The following is a 27,188-nucleotide window of genomic DNA, read 5'->3' as shown; positions in this document are numbered from 1 at the left end:
TCATACTTATATACGGAATCGCCGTATGAATGGGAATACCCCTAAAAACACAAACATTGAAAATAACTTTTTAAAAAACTATCGCATATTTCAAATGAATAAAAATGGAACTTAATTCATTATTTAAAACAAAAATGTAATTTTTTGAAAAATAAATTTACATATTTTAAAGGGTCTAAAAATAAACTTACCTTATTTAACAGAATTTAAAATTTTTCAATTATTAAAAACAATGTATTTGTCTGTACTTTAAAAGTCTTATGCTGATAAAAGCAGGGTGTGCGAATTTGAAGGACATTCGCTGGGCAGGAGTTGGGCAAATAGCCCAACTCTCCGCGTGCGGAGGACCTTTAGTTTCTGATATGGTGGATCTGTCAAGAGATTTCTTGACAGATTGCAAGTTCCAGTTTTGGCGCACATGCTTCACATACCTAAACCTGGAACTTGCGGGGACCCGAAAGGGCGCGATTTCAGGCCCATTATCTTCTCATTGTTTCTTTACTGAGGAAGGCATGAACTGCTTCTGAAGATAAGAACTTGCATTTATAAAGCACATTTCACAACATCCCAAGGTGTTTCACAGTGAATGAAGTATTTTTGAAGCGTAGTCGCAAGGCAATGCAGCAACAAATTTGCGCACAGTGAGATCCCTCAAACTATAAAGGTGTGGGACTTGAACCTAGAAACCTTCTCACTCAGAGGCAAGCGTGCTACAGCAAAGACTGCCAACAAGATTCATTAACAATCAGTCAACAAGCCCTTAACAACCTTTTTTTCTTGTACAGGTATTTACAGCTCAGCCTCAGGGAGGAAATCCTGGTTAGGTGATTCAGAATCCAATGCACAGCCCTTTTGATAAAAACAGTGAGATTCCTGCCCAGTTTACACACAGCATCTTACACCGTGTGAAAAATAATGGGCTCAAAATTACAACAAGGGGAAAAAGATGGACTATGAACAAAGGATTCTGGGGAATCACGGCAGGGTGATCAGCTTCTCGAAGAGCATAATAGGTTAGTGCCACATTGCCAGTTTGTTTAAACAAAAGCACAGGACTCCTGTTTCTGCCATTAGCATTTGGAATGCAGCAGATCGGAGCTGGCAGTTTGCCCGAAGTCGACGTGACCCTGCTGTAGCGCTGATAAATTATCCATCTGGGATTCAATAGCTCACAAATTCCACAGTGCTGTCGCCCTGCAGAAAGTGTTATGGGGGGGGGGGGAGTGGATCTTCCAACCTCTGCTAAACTCCCACCGTCACCCCGCTCCAAATACCAGGGACAGGGTCATTTAAACAACTGGGGCAGATGCCCATGGCACGGAGGTTGTGGAAACTTGGAGTAGCTCTCTGCTACTCTGAGGGGGAGAAAGACGCTGCTTGAACTGAACAGAAGATATCACTTTTTTCTTTTGTTTTGTCCCGATGCCTGGCTTCTGTTGCGATGGCAGTCGGTCCTTTTGGGATCGTTTGTTCTTTGCCTTTTCGATTGTAGGCCTGGTGTCAGCCAACAAGTGTTCGTATGGCTCCTGTCAGCAGACATAGGTTCCACTGGGCCTAGCATGGCACTTCTGCTGGTATTTGGGAAAGCCTGGGGTGATGTAAGGGTAGGCAGACAGCCAGAAGTGCTCACCCTTCCTCTGAGGATATACTTGCTTTGGAGGCAGTTCAGAGAAGGTTCATAGGTTGATTCCGGGGATGAGGGGTTAACTTATGAGGAAAGGTTGAGTAGGTTGGGCCTCTACTCATTGGAATTCAGAAGAATGAGAGGTGATCTTATTGAAACGTATAAGATTATTGTTAGGTATGGAAGAACTCCACAAGACTGAGTGCTGTGAGCTAAAACTGATGTGACCTTAGTCTCTTTAATACAACTCCAGAGCGCCTAAGCAGCATGGCAAAACAACCTTTTATACTCCGTTGCACGAGGTGTGCAGGTGATCCTTGGGCCTCCAACAGTTGCGCCCTCTGATGGCAAGTCTTATACAGTTACAATGTTTACATACATAACATCACTCCCCCCAAAGTCTTTGATACAAATTATTTACAAGTTGAGACGATCCGGGGCCCTACGCTCCCTGGTTGATCGTCTGAATTCAAACTCTGGAATGGGTGAGTTGGTCGGACCATTGCTGCACTGTGGCGTGGCTGGTCTGACAGGACTGTTGGGAATGGTGGGTTCATCCTCTTGATTGACAGCGAGGTCGATTGCTGGTTGGGTGTGTGTTGATGGATCGATGATGGTGATGTCCTCTTCAGGTTGTTCCTGGTTGTCGGTGAACCCCAGTTTGGTCTGATCCAAATGCTTTCTACACGTTTGTCCATTCAGTAGTTTGACTATAAACACTCTATTCCCCTCCTTGACCAAGACAGTGCCAGCAACCCATTTAGGACCATGACCGTAATTCAGGACAAACACAGAGTCGTTAACATCAATGTCACACGATACAGCCGCTCGATCGTGGTACATGTTTTGCCGGTGACGCCGGGTTTCCACGTGATCATTTAGATCCAGGTGGACTAGGGAGAGCCTGGTTTTAAGTGCTCTCTTCATTAACAATTCTGCCGGGAGAACCCCGGTGAGCGAGTGGGGCTGCGTCCGGTAGCTGAGCAGAACCCGAGATAAGCAGGACTGCAAGGAGCCTTCCGTCACGCGTTTCAAGCTCTGCTTGATAGTTTGAACTGCCCGTTCTGCTTGATCATTGAATGCGGGCTTAAATGGGGCAGACCTGACATGCTTGATGCCATTGCGGGTCATAAACTCATTGAATTCTGAGCTGCTGAAACACGGTTCATTGTCACTGACAAGGACATCGGGCAAGCCATGGGTGGCGAACAAAGCCCGGAGGCTTTTAATGGTGGCAGTGGATGTGCTGGATGACATGATTATGCATTCAATCAATTTGGAGTAAGCATCCACTGCAACTAAAAACATCTTTCCGAGATGGATCCTGGACTACGGTTTGGAGGGCCATGACCACAGACTCAATGAAGCCTCCCTTGGTACACTGGTACAAATACGCATGACTCTTAGTCTGAGTCAATGCCGAACCACCAAACATGCGACCTGGCTATAGCCTTCTTCATGACTATGCCTGGGTGGGTATTGTGTAGGTCGCATATAAATGTTTCCCTGCCTTTTTTGGCAAAACCACGTGATTACCCCATAAGAGACAATCCGACTGGATGAACATTTCATCTTTGCGTCGGTGAAACAGCTTAATTTCATCTTGCATTTCCCCGGGAACGGCCGACCATCTCCCATTGAGGTCGCAACTTTTTACAAGTGATAGCACAGGATCCTGGCTGGTCCAGGTCCTGATCTGGCGAGCAGTGACGGGTGACCCCTCGCTCACAAAAGCATCCATGACCAGAAGCAAAGTCTGCGGGCTGTGCCATTTCCACCCCGGTAGTGGGCAATGGTAGCCGACTGAGGGCATCAGCACAGTTCTCCGTGCCTGGTCTGTGGCAAATAACAGTCATAGGCAGACAATGTTAGTGCCCATCTTTGGATGGGTCTCGAAGCATTGGTGTTTATATCTTTGCTTTCTGAAAACAGCGAAATGAGCGGTTTGTGGTCAGTTTCAAGCTCAAATCGAAGTCCAAATAGGTATTGGTGCATTTTCTTAACTCCATATACACATGCTAACGCCTCTTTCTCGACCATACTGTAGGCTCTTTCAGCCTTAGACAGACTTCTAGACGTGTATGCAACTGGTTGAAGTTTGCCCGATACATTGGTTTGCTTTAACATACAGCCGACCCCGTACAAAGATGCATCACAAGCTAGCATTAATCGTTTACATGGGTCATACAGTACAAGTAACTTATTAGAACAAAGTAGGTTTCTGGCCTTCTCAAAGGCTGTCTCTTGAGATTTACCCCAAACCCAGTTGTCACCCTTACGTAGCAACATGTGCAACGGTTCCAGCAAAGTGCTTAACCCAGGTAGAAAGTTCCCAAAATAGTTGAGGAGTCACAGGAACGAATGCAGCTCCATCACATTCTGTGGTCTGGGTGCATTATTGATGGCCTCTTTCTTTGAGTCCGTGGGTCTGATGCCGTCTGCCGCAATCTTTCTCCCCAAAGATTCGATTTCTGGAGCCAGGAAAGCACACTTGGAGCGTTTCAGCCTGAGTCCCACTCTGTCTAGTCGACTTAGAACCTCTTCCAGGTTATGCAGGTGTTCGGTGGTGTTACGACCGGTGATCAGGATGTTGTCTTGAAACACAACGGTGCGCGGAACCGATTTCAGCAGATCCTCCATGTTCCTCTGGAAGATAGCAGCAGCCGAGCGAATCCCAAAAGGGCACCTGTGGTATATAAACAGTCCTTTGTGCATGTTGATGCACGTCAATCTTTTCAAAGGTTCAGCCAGCTCCTGTGTCATGTAGGCAGAGGTTAGATCCAACTTGGTGAACAACTTCTCCCCCGCTAACGTTGTGAACAGGTAATCCGCCTTGGGTAGTGGGTACTGATCGTTACCTTGAAGTCTCCGCAGATTCTGACCGTTGTATCGCTTTTCAACACCGGAACAATCGGACTGGCCCACTCATTGAAGTCGGCTGGCGATATGATTCCCTCTCGTTGAAGTCTGTCCAGTTCGATCTCGACTTTCTCCCTCATCATATATGGAATCGCTCGAGCCTTGTGATGAACGGGCCTTGCATCGGGGACTGGATGGATCTGCACCTTAGCGCCTGTGAAGTTGCCGATGCCTGGTTCAAATAGTGACGGGAACTTGCTCAGCACTTGGGTGCATGAGGCATCATCCACTGAAGATAGTGCTTTGATGTCGTCACAGTTCCATCGAATCTTTCCCAGCCAGCTTCTGCCAAATAGCGTTGGGCCATCGCCTGGTACAATCCAGTGATAAATCTTGCATATCTCCATCGTACGATACCTTAACTGCCGCACTGCCAATGAATGGTATGAGCTCTTTGGTGTCGGTGTGCAGCTTTGTCTGAATCGGACTCAGTTTGGGCCTTTGTGCCTTGTTGCCCCACAGTTTCGCAAAAACCTTCTGGCTCATAATTGACTGACTCGCCCCCATGTCCAACTCCATTGATACTGGAATACCGTTCAATTTGACTTTCAGCATAATAGAAGGGCTCTTGGTGGTGAAGATGTGTACCCCATACACTTCTTCCTTGGGTTGAGTTGCCTCTCTTTGTTCTGCGTGATCTGCACCGGATCGATCATCCTCTGCCGACTCTGCCATGTGGTGAGTCGCAGCACTTTTGCACATTCGCTGGAGGTGCCCCATTGTTTCACAGCCTTTGCACACGCAGTGCTTGAATCGACATTGATGGGCTCGATGATTACCCCCGCAGCGCCAACATGGTGTTAATGGATTTGCATTCATGCCCAATGGAGGACTCTGAGTCATCCTAGGTCTTGCAGCTGCAGACGAATAGGCCCTGCCATATGCAGTTCTGCCTGCTAGCGACGTTATTTTATGCACAGTACTTGCCGGTGAGCTTCAATGCTGGGAAGATATCTGTCTGGTATTATCGCTCATGGTTATGAATGCCTGGGCTATCGTGATGGTTTTGCTCAGGTCTAGGGATTTGGCGGACAGCAGCTTGCGAAGAATGATCTCGTGGCCGATGCCATGCACAAAAAAGTCCCGCAGCATTTCCCCCAAAAATCCAGCAAATTCGCAAGTTCCCGCAAGGCATCTCAGGTTGGCAACATAACATGCCACGTCCTGGCCCTCGGAGCGGTGGTGCGCATAGAAGCGATACTTGGCCATTAAGACACTCTCCTTCGGCTTGAGGTGATTCCGAACCAGTGTACACAACTCTGTATATGTCTTCGCCGCTGGTTTCTCCGGTGCTAGCAGATTCTTGATGAGGCCGTATATTGTGGACCCACACACGGTGAGGAGAATCGCCCTGCGCTTGATCGCTGTATCGTCCTCATCCAGCTCGTTGGCCACTAAGTACTGGTCGAGATGCTCAACGAAGGCTTCCCAATCATCACCCTCTACAAATCTCTCTAAAATACCAATGGCAGCCATAACCGTGTGAAAGTTCATAATCTGTTACTCGTCGCCAATTGTTAGGTATGGAAGAACTCCACAAGACTGAGTACTAAGCTAAAACTGATGTGACTTTAGTCTCTTTAATCAGCATGGCAGACAACCTTTTGTACTCCCTTGCATGAGGTGTGCAGGTGACCCTTGAGCCTCCAACAGTTGCGCCCTCTAGTGGCAAGTCTTACACTGTTACAATGTTTACATACATAACAATTATGAGGGGGCTTGACAAGGTGGATGCAGAGAGGATGTTTCCACTGATGCGGGAGACTAGAACTAGAGGGTATGATCTTAGAATAAGGGGCTGCCCATTTAAAACAGAAATGAGGAGAAATTTCTTCTCTCAGAGGGTTGTAAATCTGTGGTATTCGCTGCCTCAGAAAGCTGCGGAAGCTGGAACATTGAATAAATTTAAGCTAGAAATAGACAGTTTCTTAAATGATAAGGGGATAAGAGGTTATGGGGAGCAGGCAGGGAAGTAGAGCTGAGTCCATGATCAGATCAGCCATGATCTCATTAAATGGCGGAGCAGGCTCGAGGGGCCGCATGGCCTACTCCTGTTCCTATTTCTTATGTTCTTATGTTTACTGGGTGGGTCTTAAAGAGGCACAAAAAACAAATAGATTCAGATCCCAGTAATGCCAACTCTCATGATTTAATCGCGAGACGGGCGATTTTTAATGAAAATTGTGCCCAACTCGCAACCTCACAATTCAACTCAGATAAATCGGGATTTTTTTTCCTGTAATTGGCTGCTGGGGACACGTTTGTTGGGTCAGGGATTCTCAATGGGTGACGTGTTGTGTCGCCCTCTGAAAAGCACCACTTGCTGTAATAAGAACATTATTGTTCTAGTTCTAGTCTCCCCCATCAGTGGAAACATCCTCTCTGTATCCACCTTGTCAAACCCCCTCATGATCTTATACATTTCGATAAGATCACCTCTCATTCTTCTGAATTCCAATGAGAAGAGGCCCAACCTACTCAACCTTTTCCTCATAAGTCAACCCCCTCATCCCCGGAAGCAATCTAGTGAACCTTCTCTGATCTGCCTCCAAAGCAAGTATATCCTTTTGTAAAAACGGAAACCAAAACTGCACGTAGTATTCCAGAAGCTGTAGTGCCGTTGAAAGTTTGAGCAGGATGTCTGGTCGTGATAAAACCGGTGGGAAAGGAAAGGACGTGCCAAATCTAACACCCGTTCATCGAGAGCTGGCCTTCAGTTTCCTGCCGGCTGCATTCACCGGCTACTGTGCAAGGGTCACTATGCCGACCGTATCGGGGCCAGAGTCCCCGTCTACCTGGCCGCTGTTCTCGAGTACCTGACCGCCGAGATCCTGGAGCTGGCGGGAAACGTGGCCCCCGCGTCAACAAGAAGACCAGGATCATCCCCTGCCACCTGCAGCCCACCCTCCGTAACGACGAATTGCTGAACAAGGGAGGGCCCAGCGCGGGGTCCTGCCCAACACCCGGCTGTTCTGCTGCCGAAGAAAACCGGCCATCTGAGCAAGGTTAACGCCTAAAGGACAAAAAAATAAAGAAATCAGCCGGTTCCCCTGGTGATGAAGGCAGCATGGCCCCCCTTTCTCCTTTTGTGCCACGGTTCCAGGGACGATGTTACAGAAACTCCGCAGTCACCACCAAGCAAATCAAAGCGGGCCAGATCAGTGCAGCTGACCAGCACTAGAGCTTGTCGAAGCTCTCAAATCAGTGGGAGAGATCAGTAGATACCGAGTATCCCTCATCTTCTGATTAAATCTATTACAGGTGAGTGAGTCACTGAGTTTTATCCGCAGCAGGTGAGTAAGAAGGTACTTTGTTGCTGTCAGATGGCAGTGACATGTTTTTGGAGAGGAAATGAGAAACAAGTTTGTGCGAATTTTGAGTTGTATGTGAATCCGCTTTTTAAAATAAAATGATCCTACTGCAGATGGGTTTGTAAGATCAGGCTTTCAATCATTAGGTGAAGCAAGGAAGCATTTTGGTAGAGGGAAGAAGAGTGATTTGCACAAGTTTAACTTACTTTTAATAGCTACTTTTTAACTAAGTCCAAACAAGTGGGGGGAAATGGAGCTTACTTGTGAAAATCAGAATTCTGGTGACGGGTTTACAATTTAAAAAATGTTGAGGCACTTCACTTTCCACAGGCCAACCCAGTTAGCTCATCTGTCTGCTGAAGAATTCAAACCGCCTGGGAGGCACAAAGATTGCCTCTTGTATTGGATGGTAGTGAGTGTGGCCAGCTGAAGGCACAGCCATCAATGGTGAAGCTATTAAAATCAGGAATGCGCAAGAGGCCTGAATTGGAGGAGTGCAGAGATCTTGGAGGGCTGTAGGGCTGGAGGAGGTTATATTCTGGAAAGAGTTAAAAGGAGAATGAGGCCGGCCTGGGAGTGATGAGACAGCGGGGCCACCGGTCCACCTACTCCTGCTCCTATTTCTTATGTTCTTACTCAGTAGTCGGATAGTGATGGCTGAATGCACTTCCTGTCTGGGAGTAATGATCACGGAATGCGCTTCCTATCCGGGAGCAAAGGTCACCGAATGCATTTCCTGTCTGGGAGCAATGATTACGGAATGCACTTCCTGTCTGGGAGCAATGTTCACGGAAAGCGCCTCCTATCCAGGAGCAAAGGTCAGTGAGGGGTTGGGTCAGGACAAAATAGCAACTCATGATTTCTATACCAAATCCCATGAATTTAAGAGTTTGTCTCCTGGTTTGTGAGGCAGTGGCAATACTGAGACCCTGTCACAAATTCCTCCCCCCTCCCACCATGCCCCTGCCCTCTGCCAGAATCACCTCACTATTGCACAACAGTCATCATTAACTTCAACATATGTCTCTTCCAGAGTAGGATAGGGAAAAATAAAATCTCAAAATGAAGGAATAACATACTTATCCCAAAGTATTTTTCTTCTTGATATAGGAAGGGCAAATCTTCCTTTTAAGACTGGGGAACATTGTACCTGGTCAGGGGATATCTGTGAATGTTCTAATTATAGTCATGTGGGTCTCTCACCTGCAGTATATTTTTAATTATCATTGCATCTATTTAATGTGAATTAAATAATAGACCAGAATTTGCAACCAAAATAACACCGAGTTTAACAGCCATTGTTAATGTGTAAATTGTCCAGCAATATCTGGTGAGGAAGAGATACTCTGTGAATTGCGTATCACCAGAAGTTGCTGGACGATTTGCGCTGCTCCACTAGTAACCTCGCAAAAATGGCAACTCACCCTCCCTATGACTTTCAAGAAATAATTGCATTTGTGCATAAATTGCCATTTAAACGCTCCACAGAAAGTTAGGGCTGGCACTTAACAGAGTAAGGACCTTTTTAATGACGAGATTTATGTTTCTGCAATGCCAATCAATCTCTCCTGCCCAGAAATAGAACAATTGAAACTGTGCCATCTCATTTCAACAAGTAGTAAATTGTTGTTAGCGATTTGTGATACTTAAAACAAAAAATTATTTCTTTTAAATTTTGTCTCTTTTTTTCTCTCTCTTAATCCAATCTGTTTATCCCTCTCGTTATTTCTCTTTCTGTACCTGATTTGACTCTCATCCTCTTTCTCCATCGTTATTAGGATTAGATTATAAGAGTAAAGAAGCCTTACTACAATTATACAGGGCATTGGTGAGGTTACACCTGGAGTACTGTGTACAGTGCTGGTCTCCTTACCTAAAGAAAGACATATTTGCCTTAGAGGGAGTGCAACAAAGGTTCACGAGACTAGTTCCTGAGATGAAGGGATTGCCCTATGAGGCGAGATTGAGTAGACCAGGCCTATATTCCCGAGAGTTTAGAAGAATAAGAGGTGATCTAATTGAAACATATAAAATTCTTAAGGGGCTTGACAGGGTTAATGCTGAGAAAATGTTTCCCCTGGCTGAGGAATCTAGAACACGTGGTCACAGTCTCAGAATAAGGGGTTGGTCATTTAGGACTGAGATGAGGAGAAATTTCTTCACTCAAAGGGTTGTGAATCTTTGAAATTCTTTACCCCAGAGAGCTGTGGGTGCTCAGTCATTGAGTATATTCAAGACAGCATTCAATAAAGTTTTGGGAATTAAGGGATATGGGGATGGTGTGTAAAAGTGGAATTGAGGTAGATCAACCATGATCTCATTGAATGGCCTACTCCTGCTCCTATTTCTATGTTCTTATATTCCTCTGTTTCTTTTTAATCCTTAAATCTCATTGGTTAATGGGATAGACTGTTCTATTGTTCACAAAGGTCCCAGATTCCTCGATGCTCTTGCTTTGCCGTTATCAGCTCACACTTCCAGAAACTTACAGCACAAAAAGATATCGAGCTGAAGGGTGAGGGAAAATGTCTAATAATGGGACACGCCGTGAGGTGTCCTGCTCCAGCAAATTCTGAGCCAATAATGTGAAAATACTACTTAAAGTGAAACAGTTGGTAGCAGTGGAAGTCTAGGGCTATGTTAGTGAGACGGTTAAATTACTGACTGTATGCTTCTATTTACAGTCCCTGACATTGGTACTGGAATCTCACCATGCCAAAGACCTTGTGTGTTTGATCGCTGGTTATCACAAGCTGTATGTGAACTCCACAGAATCTATATTCACCTGGCCTGGCAATTATCAAAGTCAGCTGCTTACAAACGAGGAAGGTAATACTTTATTTATTGTTTATTTTTAAACAGGAATTCCAGTTTTATTTTTATCATTCTTTTTGTCCAGGAAAGTAAGCTTACAGATGTGAATTTTGTTTCCATTCTCTCTGCCCCCAGACAGAATTGTTTTTACGATATTTGTTAACACTGAAAATCAGACAGGAATGCTCTTAATGTATACAGAGGCTGATCTTATCCCTGAGTAATCCTTTTTAGTGTCAGCCTTGGCTGAGTGGTAGCTCTTTCACCTCTGAGGCAGAAAGTTGTGGATTTAAAGCCCACTTGAACATCAAATCTAGACAGACACTCGAGTGCAGTACTGAAGGAGTGCTGCACTATCACAGGTGCTGTCTTTCAGAAGTGACATTAAGCTGAAGTCCTGTTTGGGTGGTTTTAGAAGCTCCCATGGCATTATTTGAAGAAGAGCAGTGGTTTCTCCTAGAATCCTGGCCAACTTTTATCCCTCAACTGAAAGAGATTAACTGGTCATTTATTTCAGTGCTGTTTGTGAGAGCTTGCTTTGGGCATTTTTGGTTGCCGTGTTTTCCGACATTTCAATAATGACTATACTTCAAAACAATTAATTGGCTGTGAAGTCCTGAGGATGTGAAAGGCACGATATAAATGCAAGTTGTTTCTTTCTTCAATAGCATTAGCGACGTAATACTGTTAATAGTCATTTTTTAATTCATTCATGGGATGTGGGTGGCGCTGGTAAGGATGGAGATTGCCCATCCCTACTTGCCCTTGAGAAGGTGGTAGTGAGCTGCCTTCATGAACTGCTGCAGTCCGTGAGGTGAAGGTACTCCCACAGTGCTGTTAGGGAGGGAGTTCCAGGATTTTGACCCAGTGACAATGAAGGAACGGCAATATATTTACAAGTCAGGATGGTGCATGGCTTGGAGGGGAAATTGTAGGTGGTGGTGTTCCCATGCACCTGCTGCCCTTGTCCTTCTAAGTGGTAGAGGCCGCAGGTTTGAGAGGTGCTGCTGAAGAAGCTTTGGCGAGTTGCTGCAGTGCATCTTGTAGATGGTACACACTGCAGCCACAGTACGTTGATGGAGGGAATGAATGTTTAATGTGGTAGATGGGGTGCCAATCAAGTGGGCTGTTTTGTCCTCAATGGTGTTGAGCTTCTTGAGTGTTGTTGGAGCTGCACTCATCCAGGAAAATGGAGAGTATTCCATCATACTCCTGACTTGTGCCTTGTAGATGGTGGAAAGGCTGTGGGGAGTCAAGAGGTGAGTCACTCGCCACAGAATACCCAGCCTCTGATCTGCTCTTCTAGCCACAGTATTTCTGTGGCTGGTCCAGTTAAGTTTCTGGTCAATGGTGACCCCCAGGATGTTGATGGTGGGGAATTCGGCAATGGTAATCTAGTTGAATGTCACAGAATCATAGACATTTATGACACAGAAGGAGGCCATTCGGCCCATCATGTCTGTGCCAGCTGAATAAGACCTATCCTGTCTAATCCCACTTTATATTTCTTGATCTGTAGCCCTGTAAATTACAGCAGTTCAAGTGCCTATCCAAGTACTTTTTAAATGTGATGAGGGTTTCTGCCTCTACCACCCTTTCAGGCGGTGAGGTCCAGTCCCCGAACACCCTCTGGGTAAAGGAACTTCTCCTCAACTCTCCTCTAATCCTTCTACCAATTACTTTAAATCTATGTCCCCTGGTTATTGAACTCCCTGCTAAGACCTTCCTATTCACTCTATCTAGGCCCCTCATAATTTTATACACTTCAACCTCCTCTGCTCAACCTCCTCTGTCCCAAAGCGGTGGCTAGACTCTCTCTTGTTGAAAATGGTCATTACTTGGCACTTGTATGATATGAATGTCACTTGCCACTTATCAGCCCAAGCCTGAATGTTGTTCAGGTTTTACTGCATGCAGGCACGGACTGGTTCATTATCTGAGGAGTTGCGAATGGAGCTGAGCACTGTGATTGATGTTACAACAACTTATATAGTACCTTTAACGTAGTAAAACATCCCAAGGTGCTTCAGATGAGTATTACAGACACGAGCCACAAAAGGAGAAATTAGGGCACGTAACCAAAAGCCTGGTCAAAGAGGTAGGTTTTAAGGAGCGTCTTAAAGGAGGAAAGAGAGGTAGAGAGACGGAGAAGTTTAGGCAGGGAATTCCAGAGCTTAGGGCCTAGGCAACAGAAACCACGGTCACCAATGATTGAGCGATTATAATCAGGTAGAATTGGAGGAGCACAGATATCTCAAAGGATTGTGGGGCTGCAGGAGGTTACAGGGATAGGGAGTGGCGAGGCGATGAAGGATTTGTAAACAAGGATGAAAATTTTGAAATCGAGGCGTTGCTTAACCGGGAGCCAATATAGGTCAGCGAGCACAGGGGATATGGGTGAGCGGGACTTAGCATGAGTTAGGACATGGGCAGCCGAGTTTTGGATCATCTCAAGTTTGCGTAGGGTAGAATGTGGGAGGCTTGCCAGGAGTTCATTGGAATAGTCAAGTCTAGAGGTAACAAAGGCATGGATGAGGGTTTCAGCAGCGGATAAGCTGAGGCAAAGGCGGAGATGGATGATGTTACAGAGTTGGAAATAGGTGGTTTTAGTTATGCTGCAGATATGTGGTCAGCAGCTCATTTCAGGGTCAAATATGACACCAAGGTTGCGAACAGTGTGGTTCAGCCTCAGACAGAAGTTGGGGAGAGGGATAGAGTCAGTGGCTATGGAACAGAGTTTGTGGCGGGGACCGAAAACAATGGCTTCGGTCTTCCCAATATTAAATTGGAGAACATTTTTGCTCATATAGAATAGCATGTCGGACAACCAGTCTGGTAATTTAGAGACCGTGGAAGGGTTCAGAGAAGTGGTGAGGAGGTAGAGCTGGGTGTCATCAGTGTACATGTGGAAACTGACGCTGTTATTTTGGATGATATCGCCAAGGGGCATGTAGATGAGAAATAGGAGGGGGCCAAGGATAGTTCCTTGGGGGACACCAGAGGTAACGATGCCGGAGTGGGAAGAGAAGCTGTTGCAGGTGATTCTTTGACTATGATTAGATAGATACGAATAGAACCAGGCGAGTGTAGTCCTACTCAGCTGGATGACATTGGAGAGACGTTGGAGTAGGATAGAGTGGTCAACCATGTCAAAGGCTGCAGACAAGGCAAGAAGGCCGAGGAGGGATAATGTGCACAGTCACAAAGGATGTTATTTGTGACTTTAATGAGAACCGTTTTGGTACTGTGCTAGGGGAGCAAACTTGATTGGAGGGATTCAAACATGGAATTGTGGGAAAGATGGGCACGGATTTGGGAGGCAACAACACTTTCAACGACTTTGGAAAGGAAAGGGAGGTTGGAGATGGAGAGGTAGTTTGCAAGGACGGAGGGGTCAAGGGTTGTTTTTTTGAGGAGAAGGGTGATAACGGCAGATTTGAGGGAGAGGGGGTCAGTACCGGATGAGAGAGCGCCGTTAACAATGTCAGCTAAATTGGGAGCCAGAAAAGGAATTTGGGTGGTCAGTAGTTTAGTAGGAATAGGGTCATAGGAGCAGTAAGTGGGTCTCATGGACAAGATGAGTATGGAGAGCTCATGAGAGGAGATTGGAGAGAAAAGGAGAAAGATGTGAGTTCAGGGCTAGGTCAGGGCGGCTCCTTAGAGGAAGTTTGGCTCGGTGAACTAGGGGAAGAAAGAGAAGAGGCAGAGGCGGCCGAATGGATGGTCTCGATCTTAGAGACAAAGAAGTCCATGAGCTCCTCACACTTGCTGTTGGAGGTGTGGGTGGAGGAGACAGTGGAGAGGGGTTTAAGAAGATGGGTAGCAGCGGAGAATAGAAGCCATGGTTTATCTTTACATTCCAGAATAATTCTGGAATAGTGAGCAATTTTGGCAGACGAGAGCAGGACCCGATAATGCTTTATGTGGTCCAGCCAGCCATATCCGTTCAAATCTGCATGCCTTGGACTTAAGGGAGTGAAGATGAGGGCCATACCAGGGGGAACGGCCAGGGTGAGAGAGGGTAATTTTTTTAATAGGGACTAGGGCATCAAAGGTGGTGGTGAGGGTGTGATTGAGCAGATTGGTAGCTGCAGAAAGGTCATGGTGAATGGAGGGCCAAAGGCTGGACAGATGGGAGTGGATAAGTGCAGTTGCGAGAGAGTTTTTTCCAGGGGCAGACACATAGGAGGTAGGATTGGGGGGTGGCGGAGGTGGAAGGGCAATGTGGATGGAGAGCGATATGAGGAGGTGGTCAGAGGTGGCCTTATCTGTGATTGACACGATGGGAGTAGCGAGGCCACACCTCCACCACGGCGGTCTGAGCGGGGCAAGTGATGGAAGCTATAGCCAGCCAGGGATGCTTCACTTAAGGGTAAGGTGTCATCACCCCTCAACCAAGTTTCCGTCAGGGCCATGATGTCGATGCAATCATCCACGATAAGCTCATGGATGGCGAGGGCCTTGTTTGCAAGTGAATGGGCATTCTTGAGAGAGATTCAGAGAGGGTCGGTGATGGCTGCCCCACTGCCATGTCCACAGGGTCAGTGCTGGGGGGGGGGTGAGTTGGATGGGGAGCAAATTGGCAAGATTAGCCTTCAATGAGCGCGCTGGGCGGAAAGGTCGGCGAGAGAGTAGGGGTTGCTGCTCGTAAGGAGGCATCGACGAATGCCTTCATGGGCCCTTCGTAGGATGCCAAGAAAGGCACAGAGGGAAGCTATAGGCTTATCTAAGAAGGACTCAAGCCTGGGATGGCGGCAGGAGAGTAGGAAGGTTGAAGAGTAATGAATGATTGGAGTAGGGATTTGGGAGGGCAGAGTGCCCGAGAGAGGAGAGATGAAAGGAGGCATGATGACAGGAGAGAGTGGTCAGGGAGGGATAGAGAAAAGGAAAAAGGGGGAAAAAGTGGAAAAGTATTGAAGGGCTCGGATTCGGAGCGGCACCAAAGTGTGCATGTGAATGGACACGGGGGAAAGGCTCTGGTTACATAGGCTTGGTTAAGTGTAATAATTAATGGAATACATGTGATCATAGTATCATCAGGTTTAGATTAGCTATGGAAAAGGACAGGGAGCAATCTAGAGTAAAAATACTTATTGGAGGAATGGCAAATTTCAATGGGATGAGAACGGATCTAGCCCAGGTAAATTGAAATCAAAGATTGACAGGCAAAACTGTAGTGGAACAATGGGCTGCCTTTAAAGAGTAAATAGTTTGGGTACAGTCGATGTCTAATCCCACTGGGGGAAAGGTACAGTAACTAAAGTCAGAGTTCCCTGGATGTAGATGAAGCAGAAAAAGAGTGCGTTGAGAACACATCTGACAATCAGGCTAAATATAGAAAGTTCAAAGGAGAAGTCAAAAAGAAAATAAGAGAGGCAAACAGATGGTATGAGAATAGAATGGCAGCTAACATAAAAGGTAATCCAAAAGTCTTCTATAGGCATGTAAATAGTAAATGGGTAGTAAGAGGAGGGATGGACTGATTCGGGCCAAAAAGGAGACCTACACATGGAGGCAGAGGGTATGGCTGAGGTACTAAATGAATACTTTGTATCTGTCTTCACCAAGGAAAAAGATGCTGCCACAGACATAGAAAAGGAAGAGGTAGAGAAGATACTGGAAGAATTGATAAAGACGAGGTATTAGAAAGGCTGGCTGTACTTAAAATAGATAAGTCACCAGGACTGGATGGGATGCATCCTAGGATGCTGAGGGAAGTGAAGGAAGAAATCGCGGAAGTACTGGCCATAATATTCCAATCCTCCTTAGAATCAGGAGTGGTGCCAAAGGGCTAGAGAATTGCAAATGTTACACCCTTGTTCAAAAAAGGGTGTGAAGATAAACCCAGCAACTACAGGCCAGTCAGTTTAACCTCGGCAGTGGAGATGCTTTTAGAAACGACAATCAGGGACAAAATTAACAGTCACTTAGACAAGTGTGGATTAATTAAGGAAAGCCAGCACGGAGTTGTTAAAGAGAAATCATGTTTAACCAATTTGCGGCCGCTACCGAGACTCTAGGATGGTATGTTGCCTCCCTGGTGCAAGGGTCAAGGATTGTCACGGAGCGGGTGCACGACATTCTAAAAAGGGAGGGAGAACAGTCAGTTGTCGTGGTGCACATTGGTACCAACAACATAGGTAAAAAAAGGGATGAGGTCCTACGAGACGAATTTAAGGAGTGAGGAGCTAAATGAAAATGTAGGACCTCAAAAGTAGTAATCTCGGGATTGCTACCAGTGCCACGTGCTAGTCAGAGTAGGAATCGCAGGATAGCGCAGATGAATACGTGGCTTGAGCAGTGGTGCAGCAGGGAGGGATTCAAATTCCTGGGGCATTGGAACAGGTTCTGGGGGAGGTGGGACTAGTACAAACCGGACGGTCTGCACCTGGGCAGGACCGGAACCAATGTCCTCGGAGGAGTGTTTGCTAGTGCTGTTGGGGAGGAGTTAAACTAATATGGCAGGGGGATGGGAACCAATGCAGGGAGACAGAGGGAAACAAAAAGGAGACAAAAGCAAAAGACAGAAAGGAGATGAGTAAAAGTGGAGGGCAGAGAAACCCAAGGCAAAAAACAAAAAGGGCCACTGAATATAAAGGGGCTGCAGGAGGGGTCAAAACTAAAAATCATGGTTTAACAACTAGGATTAAAACACTGTACATAAATGCACGCAGCATTCGAAATAAAGTAAATGAGTTGACGGCACAAATCATTACAAATGGGTATGATTTGGTGGCCATTACAGAAACATGGTTGCAGGGTGGCCAAGACTGAGAATTAAACATACAGGGGTATCTGACGATTCGGAAAGATAGACAAGAAGGGAAAGGAGGTGGGGTAGCTCTGTTAATAAAGGATGATATCAGGGCAATTGTGAGAGACGATATTGGCTCTAATGAACAAAATGTTGAATCATTGTGGGTGGAAATTATAGATAGTAAGGGGAAAAGTCACTGGTGGGCGTAGTTTATAAGCCCCCAAATAGTAACTTCACGGTGGGGCGGGCAATAATCAAGGGAATAATGGAGGCATGTGAAAAAGGAACGGCAGTAGTCATTGGGGATTTTAACCTACATATCGATTGGTCAACTCAAATCACACGGGGTAGCCTGGAGGAGGAATTCATAGAATGCATATGGGATTGTTTCTTAGAACAGTATGTAACAGAACCTACAAGGGAGCAAGCTATCTTAGATCTGGTCCTGTGTAATGAGACAGGAAAAATAAACGATCTCTGAGTAAAAGATCCTCTCGGAATGAGTGATCATAGTATGGTTGAATTTGTAATACAAATTGAAGGTGAGGAAGTTGTGTCAGAAATGAGCGTACTATGCTTAAACAAAGGGGACTACAGTGGGATGAGGGCAGAGTTGGCTAAAGTAGACTGGAAACACAGACTAAACGGTGGCACAATTGAGGAACAGTGGAGGACTTTTAAGGAGCTCTTTCATAGTGCTCAACAAAAATATATTCCAGTGAAAAAGAAGGGCGGTAAGAGAAGGAATAACTAGCCGTGGATAACCAAGGAAATAAAGGAGAGTATCAAATCAAAGACCAATGCGTATAAGGTGGCCAAGGTTAGTGGGAAACTAGAGGATTGGGAAAATTTTAAACAACAGCAAAGAATGACTAAAAAAGCAATAAAGAAAGGAAAGATAGATTACGAAGGTAAACTTGCGCAAAACATAAAAATAGATAGTAAAAGCTTTTACAAATATATAAAACGGAAAAGAGTGACTAAAGTAAATGTTGGTCCCTTAGAAGATGAGAAGGGGGATTTAATAATGGGAAATGTGGAAATGGCTGAGACCTTAAACAATTATTTTGCTTCGGTCTTCACAGTGGAAGACACAAAAACCATGCCAAAAATTGTTGGTCACAGGAATGTGGGAAGGGAGGACCTTGAGACAATCACTATCACTAGCGGGGTAGTGCTGGACAGGCTAATGGGACTCAAGGTAGACAAGTCCCCTGGTCCTGATGAAATGCATCCCAGGGTATTAAAAGAGATGGTGGAAGTTATAGCAGATGCATTCGTTATAATCTACCAAAATTCTCTGGACCCTGGGGAGGTACCAGTGGATTGGAAAGCAGCTAATGTAACGCTTCTGTTTAAAAAAGGGGCAGACAAAAGGCAGGTAACTATAGGCCGGTTAGTTTAACATCTGTAGTGGGGAAAATGCTTGAAACTATCATTAAGGAAGAAATAGCAGGACATCTAGATAGGAATAGTACAATCAAGGTGACGCAGCATGGATTCATGAAGGGGAAATCATGTTTAACTAATTTACTGGAATTCTTTGAGTATATAATGAGCATGGTGGATAGAGGTGTACCGATGGATGTGGTGTATTTAGATTTCCAAAAGGCATTCGATAAGGTGCCACACAAAAGGTTACTGCAGAAGATAGAGGTACGTGAAGTCAGAGGAAATGTATCAGCATGGATAGAGAATTGGCTGGTGAACAGAAAGCAGAGAGTCGGGATAAATGGGTCCTTTTCGGGTTGGAAATCGGTGGTTAGTGGTGTGCCACAGGGATCGGTGCTGGGACCACAACTGTTTACAATATACATAGATGACCTGGAAGAGGGGACAGAGTGTAGTGCAACAAAATTTGCAGATGACACTAAGGTTAGTGGGAAAGCGGGTTGTGTAGAGGACATAGAGATGCTGCAAAGAGATTTGGATAGGTTAAGCGAATGGGCTAAGGTTTGGCAGATGGAATACAATGTCGGAAAGTGTGAGGTCATCCACCTTGGGAAAAAAAACAGTAAAAGGGAATATTATTTGAATGGGGAGAAATTACAACATGCTGCGGTGCAGAGGGACCTGGGGGTCCTTGTGCATGAATCCCAAAAAGTTAGTTTGCAGGTGCAGCAGGTAATCAGGAAGGCGAATGGAATGTTGGCCTTCATTGCGAGAGGGATGGAGTACAAAAGCAGGCAGGTCCTGCTGCAACTGTATAGGGTATTGGTAAGGCCGCACCTGGAGTACTGCGTGCAGTTTTGGTCACCTTACTTAAGGAAGGATATACTGGCTTTGGAGGGGGTACAGAGACGATTCACTAGGCTGATTCCGGAGATGAGGGGGTTACCTTATGATAGATTGAGTAGACTGGGTCTTTACTCGTTGGAGTCCAGAAGGATGAGGGGTGATCTTATAGAAACATTTAAAATAATGAAAGGGATAGACAAGATAGAGGCAGAGAGGTTGTTTCCACTGGTCGGGGAGACTAGAACTAGGGGGCACAGCCTCAAAATACGGGGGGAGCCAATTTAAAACCGAGCTGAGAAGGAATTTCTTCTCCCAGAGGGTTGTGAACCTGTGGAATTCTCTGCCCAAGGAAGCAGTTGAGGCTAGCTCATTGAATGTATTCAAGTCACAGATAGATAGATTTTTAACCAATAAGGTAATTAAGGGTTACGGGGAGAAGGCGGGTAAGTGGAGCTGAGTCCACGGCCAGATCAGCCATGATCTTATTGAATGGCGGAGCAGGCTCGAGGGGCTAGATGGCCTACTCCTGTTCCTAATTCTTATGTTCTTATGTTAATTTGATAGAGTTTTTTGATGAAGTAACAGACAGGGTTGATGAGGGCAATGCAGTGGACGTGGTGTAAATGGATTTCAAAGGGCGTTCGACAAAGTGCCACATAATAAACTTGCCAGAAAAGCTGAAGCCCATGGAATAAAAAGGACAGTGGCAGCATGGATACAAAATTGGCAAAGTGACAGGAAACAGAGTCGTGGTGAATGGTTGTTTTTCGGACTGGAGGAAGGTATACAGTAACGTTCCCTAAGGGCCGGGACTAGGACCACTGCTTTTCTTGATATATTTTGATGACTTGGATGTGGGTGTACAGGGTACAATTTCAGGTGTGAAGTGATACATTTTGGTAGAATGAATGAGGAGAGGAAATATAAACTGAAGGGTACAATCCTAAAGGGGGTGCAGGAACAGAGAGATCTAGGGCTATATATAATCGTTGAAGGAGGCAGGCCCAGTTGAGAAAGCAGTTAAAAAAGCTTAGGGAATCCTGGGCTTCATGAATAGAGGTATAGAGTACAAAAGTCTGGAAATTATGATGAACCTGTATAAAACACTGGTTCGGCCTCAACTGGAGTATTTTGTCCAATTCTGGGAACTGCACTTTAGGATGTGAAGGCCTTAGAGAGGGTGTGGAAAAGATTTACGAGAATGATTCTAGGGATGAGGGACTTCAGTTACGTGGATAGACTGGAGAAGCTGGGGTTGTTCTCCTAGAGCAGAGAAGATTGAGAGGAGACTTGATAAAGATGTTCAAAATCATGAGGGGTCTAGACAGAGTAGATAGAGAGAAACCATTGGCGGAGGGGTCGAGAACCATTGGCGGAGGGGTCGAGAAACCATTGGCGGAGGGGTCGAGAAACAATTGGCGGAGGGGTCGAGAAACCATTGGCGGAGGGGTCGAGAAACCATTGGCGGAGGGGTCGAGAAACCATTGGCGGAGGGGTCGAGAACCATTGGCGGAGGGGTCGAGAAACCATTGGCGGAGGGGTCGAGAAACCATTGGCGGAGGGGTCGAGAACCATTGGCGGAGGGGTCGAGAAACCATTGGCGGAGGGGTCGAGAACCATTGGCGGAGGGGTCGAGAAACCATTGGCGGAGGGGTCGAGAACCATTGGCGGAGGGGTCGAGAACCATTGGCGGAGGGGTCGAGAACCATTGGCGGAGGGGTCGAGAAACAATTGGCGGAGGGGTCGAGAACCATTGGCGGAGGGGTCGAGAAACCATTGGCGGAGGGGTCGAGAAACCATTGGCGGAGGGGTCGAGAAACCATTGGCGGAGGGGTCGAGAAACCATTGGCGGAGGGGTCGAGAAACAATTGGCGGAGGGGTCGAGAACCATTGGCGGAGGGGTCGAGAACCATTGGCGGAGGGGTCGAGAAACCATTGGCGGAGGGGTCGAGAAACAATTGGCGGAGGGGTCGAGAACCATTGGCGGAGGGGTCGAGAAACCATTGGCGGAGGGGTCGAGAAACAATTGGCGGAGGGGTCGAGAACCATTGGCGGAGGGGTCGAGAACCATTGGCGGAGGGGTCGAGAATCCATTGGCGGAGGGGTCGAGAACCATTGGCGGAGGGGTCGAGAACCATTGGCGGAGGGGTCGAGAACCATTGGCGGAGGGGTCGAGAACCATTGGCGGAGGGGTCGAGAACCATTGGCGGAGGGGTCGAGAAACCATTGGCGGAGGGGTCGAGAAACCATTGGCGGAGGGGTCGAGAACCATTGGCGGAGGGGTCGAGAAACCATTGGCGGAGGGGTCGAGAAACCATTGGCGGAGGGGTCGAGAACCATTGGCGGAGGGGTCGAGAACCATTGGCGGAGGGGTCGAGAACCATTGGCGGAGGGGTCGAGAACCATTGGCGGAGGGGTCGAGAACCATTGGCGGAGGGGTCGAGAACCATTGGCGGAGGGGTCGAGAACCATTGGCGGAGGGGTCGAGAACCATTGGCGGAGGGGTCGAGAAACCATTGGCGGAGGGGTCGAGAACCATTGGCGGAGGGGTCGAGAACCATTGGCGGAGGGGTCGAGAACCAGAGGACAAAGATTGAAGGTGATTGAATAAAGAACTAAACGTGGCATAAGAAAACATTTTTTATTCAGCGAGTGGTTAGGATCTGGAATGCACTGCCTGAAAAAGTGGTGGAGACAGACTCAATCGTGGCTTTTAAAAGGAAGTTGGATAAGTACCTGAAAGAAAAACATTTGCAGGGCTATGGGGAAAGGGCAGGGGAGTGGGACTAGCTGAAGTGCTCTTGCGGAGAGCCGGTACAGGCTCGAATGGCCTTCTTCGGTGCTGTAACCATTCTATGATTCTATGATTCAATAAGTTTGCTGCGTATGCAATAACTCAATAGGCTTAATACCGTGAACTCAATCAGGTGCGACCTGACTCTACTTGATTCGCTCTCAAAATGAGGATTAAACATGGAGGCTTTCTTTATATACAAGGGCTGTACGTGTGTGTCTGTGGCCCAATGACCTCTGACAGTCGCTCCCCCTGATGGTAGGTAAACCCAGGCATACATATATTACATCATTCCCCCCCCAAGATCTTGCTTTCAGTCCTATTTACAAATTGAGATGGTCCAGGGCTTTCCGCTCCCTAGTTGATCTTCTCAGTTCAATTCCAGATCTGGGTGAGCTCTCCGAGTCATTCATGACTTGAGGCTGGGTAGCCGATCTAATGGGAGTGGCAGTGTCCATGTCGGGGATTGACGATTCAAATTCATTGACAACAGCAGGGTCTTCTGATGGCTGAATATGAATCGGTTAGTCATTAATGGTGTCTTCTTCAAGCTGTTCCGGTTCGTCTGTGTGCCACAATTTCGTCTGATCAATGTGCCTCCTGCATGTTTACCCATTAGTGGGCCTGACAATAAGCACCCTGTTACGCTCCTTGGCCGTAACAGTGACAGTGACCCATTTGGGGCCTTGACCATAATTTAGCACATTCACAGGATCGTTAATAGAGATGTCACATGACATGGCAGTGCAATCATGATACCACTGCTGATGTTGACATCTGTTTTCGACGTGATCGTTAAGATCAGGATGGACAAGCGAGAGCTTGGTCTTGAGACCTCTCTTCATCAACAGTTCAGCAGGGGGGACCCTGGTAAGTGTGTGGGGTCTCGTCATGTAACTAAGCAGTATACATGACAAGCGTGTCTGCAAAGAACCGTGAGTTACGTGCTTCAGGCTCTGCTTGATGGTTTGGATGGCCCGCTCCGCTTGACCATTGGATGTGGATTTGAATGGTGCTGACCTTGTGTGCTTGATACCATTGAGTCTCATTAACTCTTGAAACTCCAAACTCATGAAGCACGATCCGTTGTCGCTCACAATGATATCGGGCAGACCATGAGTGGCGAACATGGCACGAAGGCTCTCAATGGTGGCTGTGGATGTGCTGGATGACATGATTACACATTCTATCCATTTGGAATATGCATCCACCGCCACCAAAAACATTTTGCCCAGGAAAAGACCCGCGTAGTTGATGTGGATCCTCGACCATGGTTTGGATGGCCATGACCACAGACTTAGCTGAGATTCTACTGGTGCATTGCTTAACTGCATGCAAGTGTTGCACTGATGCACACATGACTCCAAATCAGAGTCAATGCCAGGCCACCAAATGTGAGACCTGGCAATGGCCTTCATCATCACAATACCGGGATGAGTACTGTGTAAATCCTGTACAAATCTCTCCCTGCCTTTCTTGGGCATAACAACACGATTACCCCTTAGCAAACATTCAGATTGAATGGACAGTTCGTCTTTCTGAGTTAGTTGATCTCAGCCTAGGCAGAGATTCGAGCCTCTTGATAGTTGGGAGGGGAATTTTATTTTAGCCAGGATTCCTGCTCTTCATTGAAATCAGATGTGTGTGAGATTATCAACTGGGTAATCCGGATTGGGCTTGGTTGTGATGCCACCCATGGTGGAATAACCTGGCACCACTCACTGTCTGGCCTTGCCAGTGGGAGGGGCTGGGTATTGGAGGATACCTGGCACCATTCAGCAGCAAAGGGATGAAAATTGGAGGAAACCAAGAATCCTGCCCCTCGCTGGCCAGGGTCCCTAGAGGCACCCCTGAAGATACCAATGGAATGTCTTGAGATTGATCCTTGTGGTGTGCGGCATTGCTCATCTCTTAGGGGTATCGAAACTGGGCTCAACAATTACAATTGAGGGTGCAGAAAATAATTTGTCAAGGTTCCCCCTCCTCCCCTCCCCCCTCCCCAGTTAGAACATTACAACAGTGACTACATGTCTAGATTACAACAGTGACTACACTTCAAAAATACTTAATTGGCTGTAAAGCACTTTGAGACATCCTGAGGTTGTGAATAGCGCTATGTAAATGCAAATCTTTCTTTCTATGGAATATGTGCACATATCGATATTGGCCAAGGACAAATTCAGGCTCTGCTATGATGCACTCCGTGCCTGAATAGCCTCCCAATAGCCACTATCTGGCCTCATGCGCATATAATAATCACTTGGATGGGTTAGCCCCACTTGGGTCACTGCTTTTGAGAGAGGGAGCGTAGGAAAGGAACTATGACAGGCTATCAATGAACACCACCTAATGTACATATAAAGAACTTGTATTTATATAGGCCTAGAAATCCCGGGTCGAGGTCTTCCCGCAGGCAATCGATTGAAAAAGTTAAAAAAAGATGCGTATCTGCCTGTTCCTGCCGCGCCCACGAGAGGTCCCACTCCTGAGGCCTCCATTCACTGCGCGTCGTAGTGCGTGCACATCAGAACGTCTGTAAGCTGGAGCTAGAGTCACATGACTCTGGGCAGCCAATCCGTAAGTTGGAGTTCCCATTATCATGATTGAGAAACACACCCCCAAACACCAAAACAAAAATAAAAAATAGAAAAAATACACCACATATTTAAGATTAATTTAAATTAAAGTTATTTATGTCTTATATAAAAAAAATATTTTCCCGATTTTTTAAAAAGCTTTTTTAATTATGCTTTAAAATAAACTTACCTTAGTGGGCAGTGTTTTTAACAATAAAATGTGTTTTTTAATTTAATTTTACAATGTTTCTGTATGCACCTGCTTTTATCAGGTAAATACCGCAATCTTGCTGCCAAGATGTGGAGGATCTATCAAGCGGGAGTTGGCAGATCGGAAAAGCCGGTTTTCAGCGCAGGCGCATTGTGCGCTGAAAACCGGCTTTTGTGATGCCTTCCCGTGTCAGTACACACTCAGTACGGACCCAGGGAGACCGGGATTTCTAGGCCACAGTGCTTTTCACAACCTCAGGACATCCCAAATTGCTTCACAGCCAATTAAGTACTTTTGAACTGTAGTCACTGTTGTAATGTAGGAAATGTGACAACCAATTTGCACAGAGCAAGCTCCCACAAGCAGAAATGAGATAATCTCTTTTTTACTATGTTGATTGAGGGATAAATAATGCCCAGGAATATTCCTTGTGTTTCATCTGGTAGTGCTAGACCACGGTTGCCCAATATGTTAACCATATGGCTAATTGGGAATCCTGATGTGGCTAATTGCATTTCTGATTAATAAATAAAAAGATGAGAAAGCAGACGGCGCCTCGGTTTAACATCTCATCCAAAACACCGCACCTCCGACAGTACAGCATTCCTTCAGTACTGCATTGAAGTGCGAGCCTAGACTCAAGTCTCTGGGACTTGAACCTATGAACCTCTGATTCCAAGGTGAGAGTGCTACCACTGAGCCAAGCCCGGCACTTTGGGGTCACTTGAAGTAACTGCAATGTCACAGGATAAAATGTCACTGCACAATCCTATCACCATTTATTATTGGAATACTAATTCCATCTGGGTTTGTGGCACATATGGGCTAAATCTCGTGATGCAACTGAGTGGATTATTTTAGTTCTAAACACATCAAGACTGAAAATAACCAGTTCAGATTGTCAAAATACTAAATGGAGACCTGTTATTTTAGAATCAGAAAATGCTAAAAATATACAGCTGGTGTCTTAGTGTCATCAGAACTTCATAGTCCATATTTCTCTTTTTGGATCCTGACAGACCTGTTGTGTACTTCCAGTATTTTCTATTTTTATTATAGATTTTCAGCATTTGCAGTTGTACTCTTTTTTTTATTTGCTTTAGAATCATTCTGTTTCCTGGACTCTGCATCTCCATATTGAAGTCTTCAGATTAAGTGTAAATTTCCTGATATGAATCACTTACACATTCAGTAGAGGCACAGGGTAGAAGATAGGGGGAGCGTTAGAGCAGCATTTTTTGTCAGACTCTGAAAGAATGCTGAACAGATGATCAGAAATCAGAGCTAATGGAACATTTAACTCCTGTAAGTATAGTAGCCAAAGTACAGCAGTGAACTAAACCACCTAGAACACCAATATGGACACCCTTCATTCCCATGGCAATCCCTTCATTAGACAGATTAGATCTCTGGAATATTTACAATTTTCAGGAAGTGCCTGTTTGCAGTGAAGCTATGATGGAAAGTAAACTTGCGTCAGTTTGAGCAAGTTGCCGTCTTGGAGCGATACCAGTAGCAGTGAGCTGAAGCAGTCTGAGGGAAACGAGCCACTCATTGTTCTGGTATGGCAAATATTTTCCAACAGCATTGCTCACCCTGAACTTAGTGCCAATGAAGTGAATGCTAGTTGCCGATAAGATTTGTCAATGTTCCAGATTATAAGGATATACATTTCATGATTATTGGAGCAGTCTAGAAAGCTTAAAGAAGGAATCTCACAATCAGGGTATCTTTCAAAGATCAAACATTTATCCAGAATTAGGATTAACTTCTAACTTATTTACTGTATCTATTTTTATTTACTTTAAAAGTTATTAATTTCCCGTTAAGTAGTGAGTAACGGACTTGCCTGGGACAGGCACTGAATTTGAGTGGTGTGAAGGAGCTGAATTAACACGCACAGTTGACATGACATAATTATTCAAGCTCTCCCAATTAAAGGCT

At 45.9% G+C, this 27,188-nt stretch overlaps 1 protein-coding gene across 1 annotated transcript in view; it reads left to right on the top strand.

Moving 5' to 3' along the window:
- Positions 1 to 27,188, top strand: part of LOC139265788 (FERM and PDZ domain-containing protein 1) — a 187,108-nt gene that overhangs the window by 125,996 nt on the left and 33,924 nt on the right. The window contains exon 13 of the mRNA XM_070883650.1: positions 10,539 to 10,683. Coding sequence (XP_070739751.1) covers positions 10,539 to 10,683 — 145 coding nt within the window. The remainder of the gene's footprint in view (positions 1 to 10,538; positions 10,684 to 27,188) is intronic.

This window comes from Pristiophorus japonicus, chromosome 1 (assembly GCF_044704955.1).
Source record: "Pristiophorus japonicus isolate sPriJap1 chromosome 1, sPriJap1.hap1, whole genome shotgun sequence".
Classification (NCBI taxonomy): domain Eukaryota; kingdom Metazoa; phylum Chordata; class Chondrichthyes; family Pristiophoridae; genus Pristiophorus; species Pristiophorus japonicus.
This window is presented reverse-complemented; position numbering and strand designations above follow the sequence as displayed.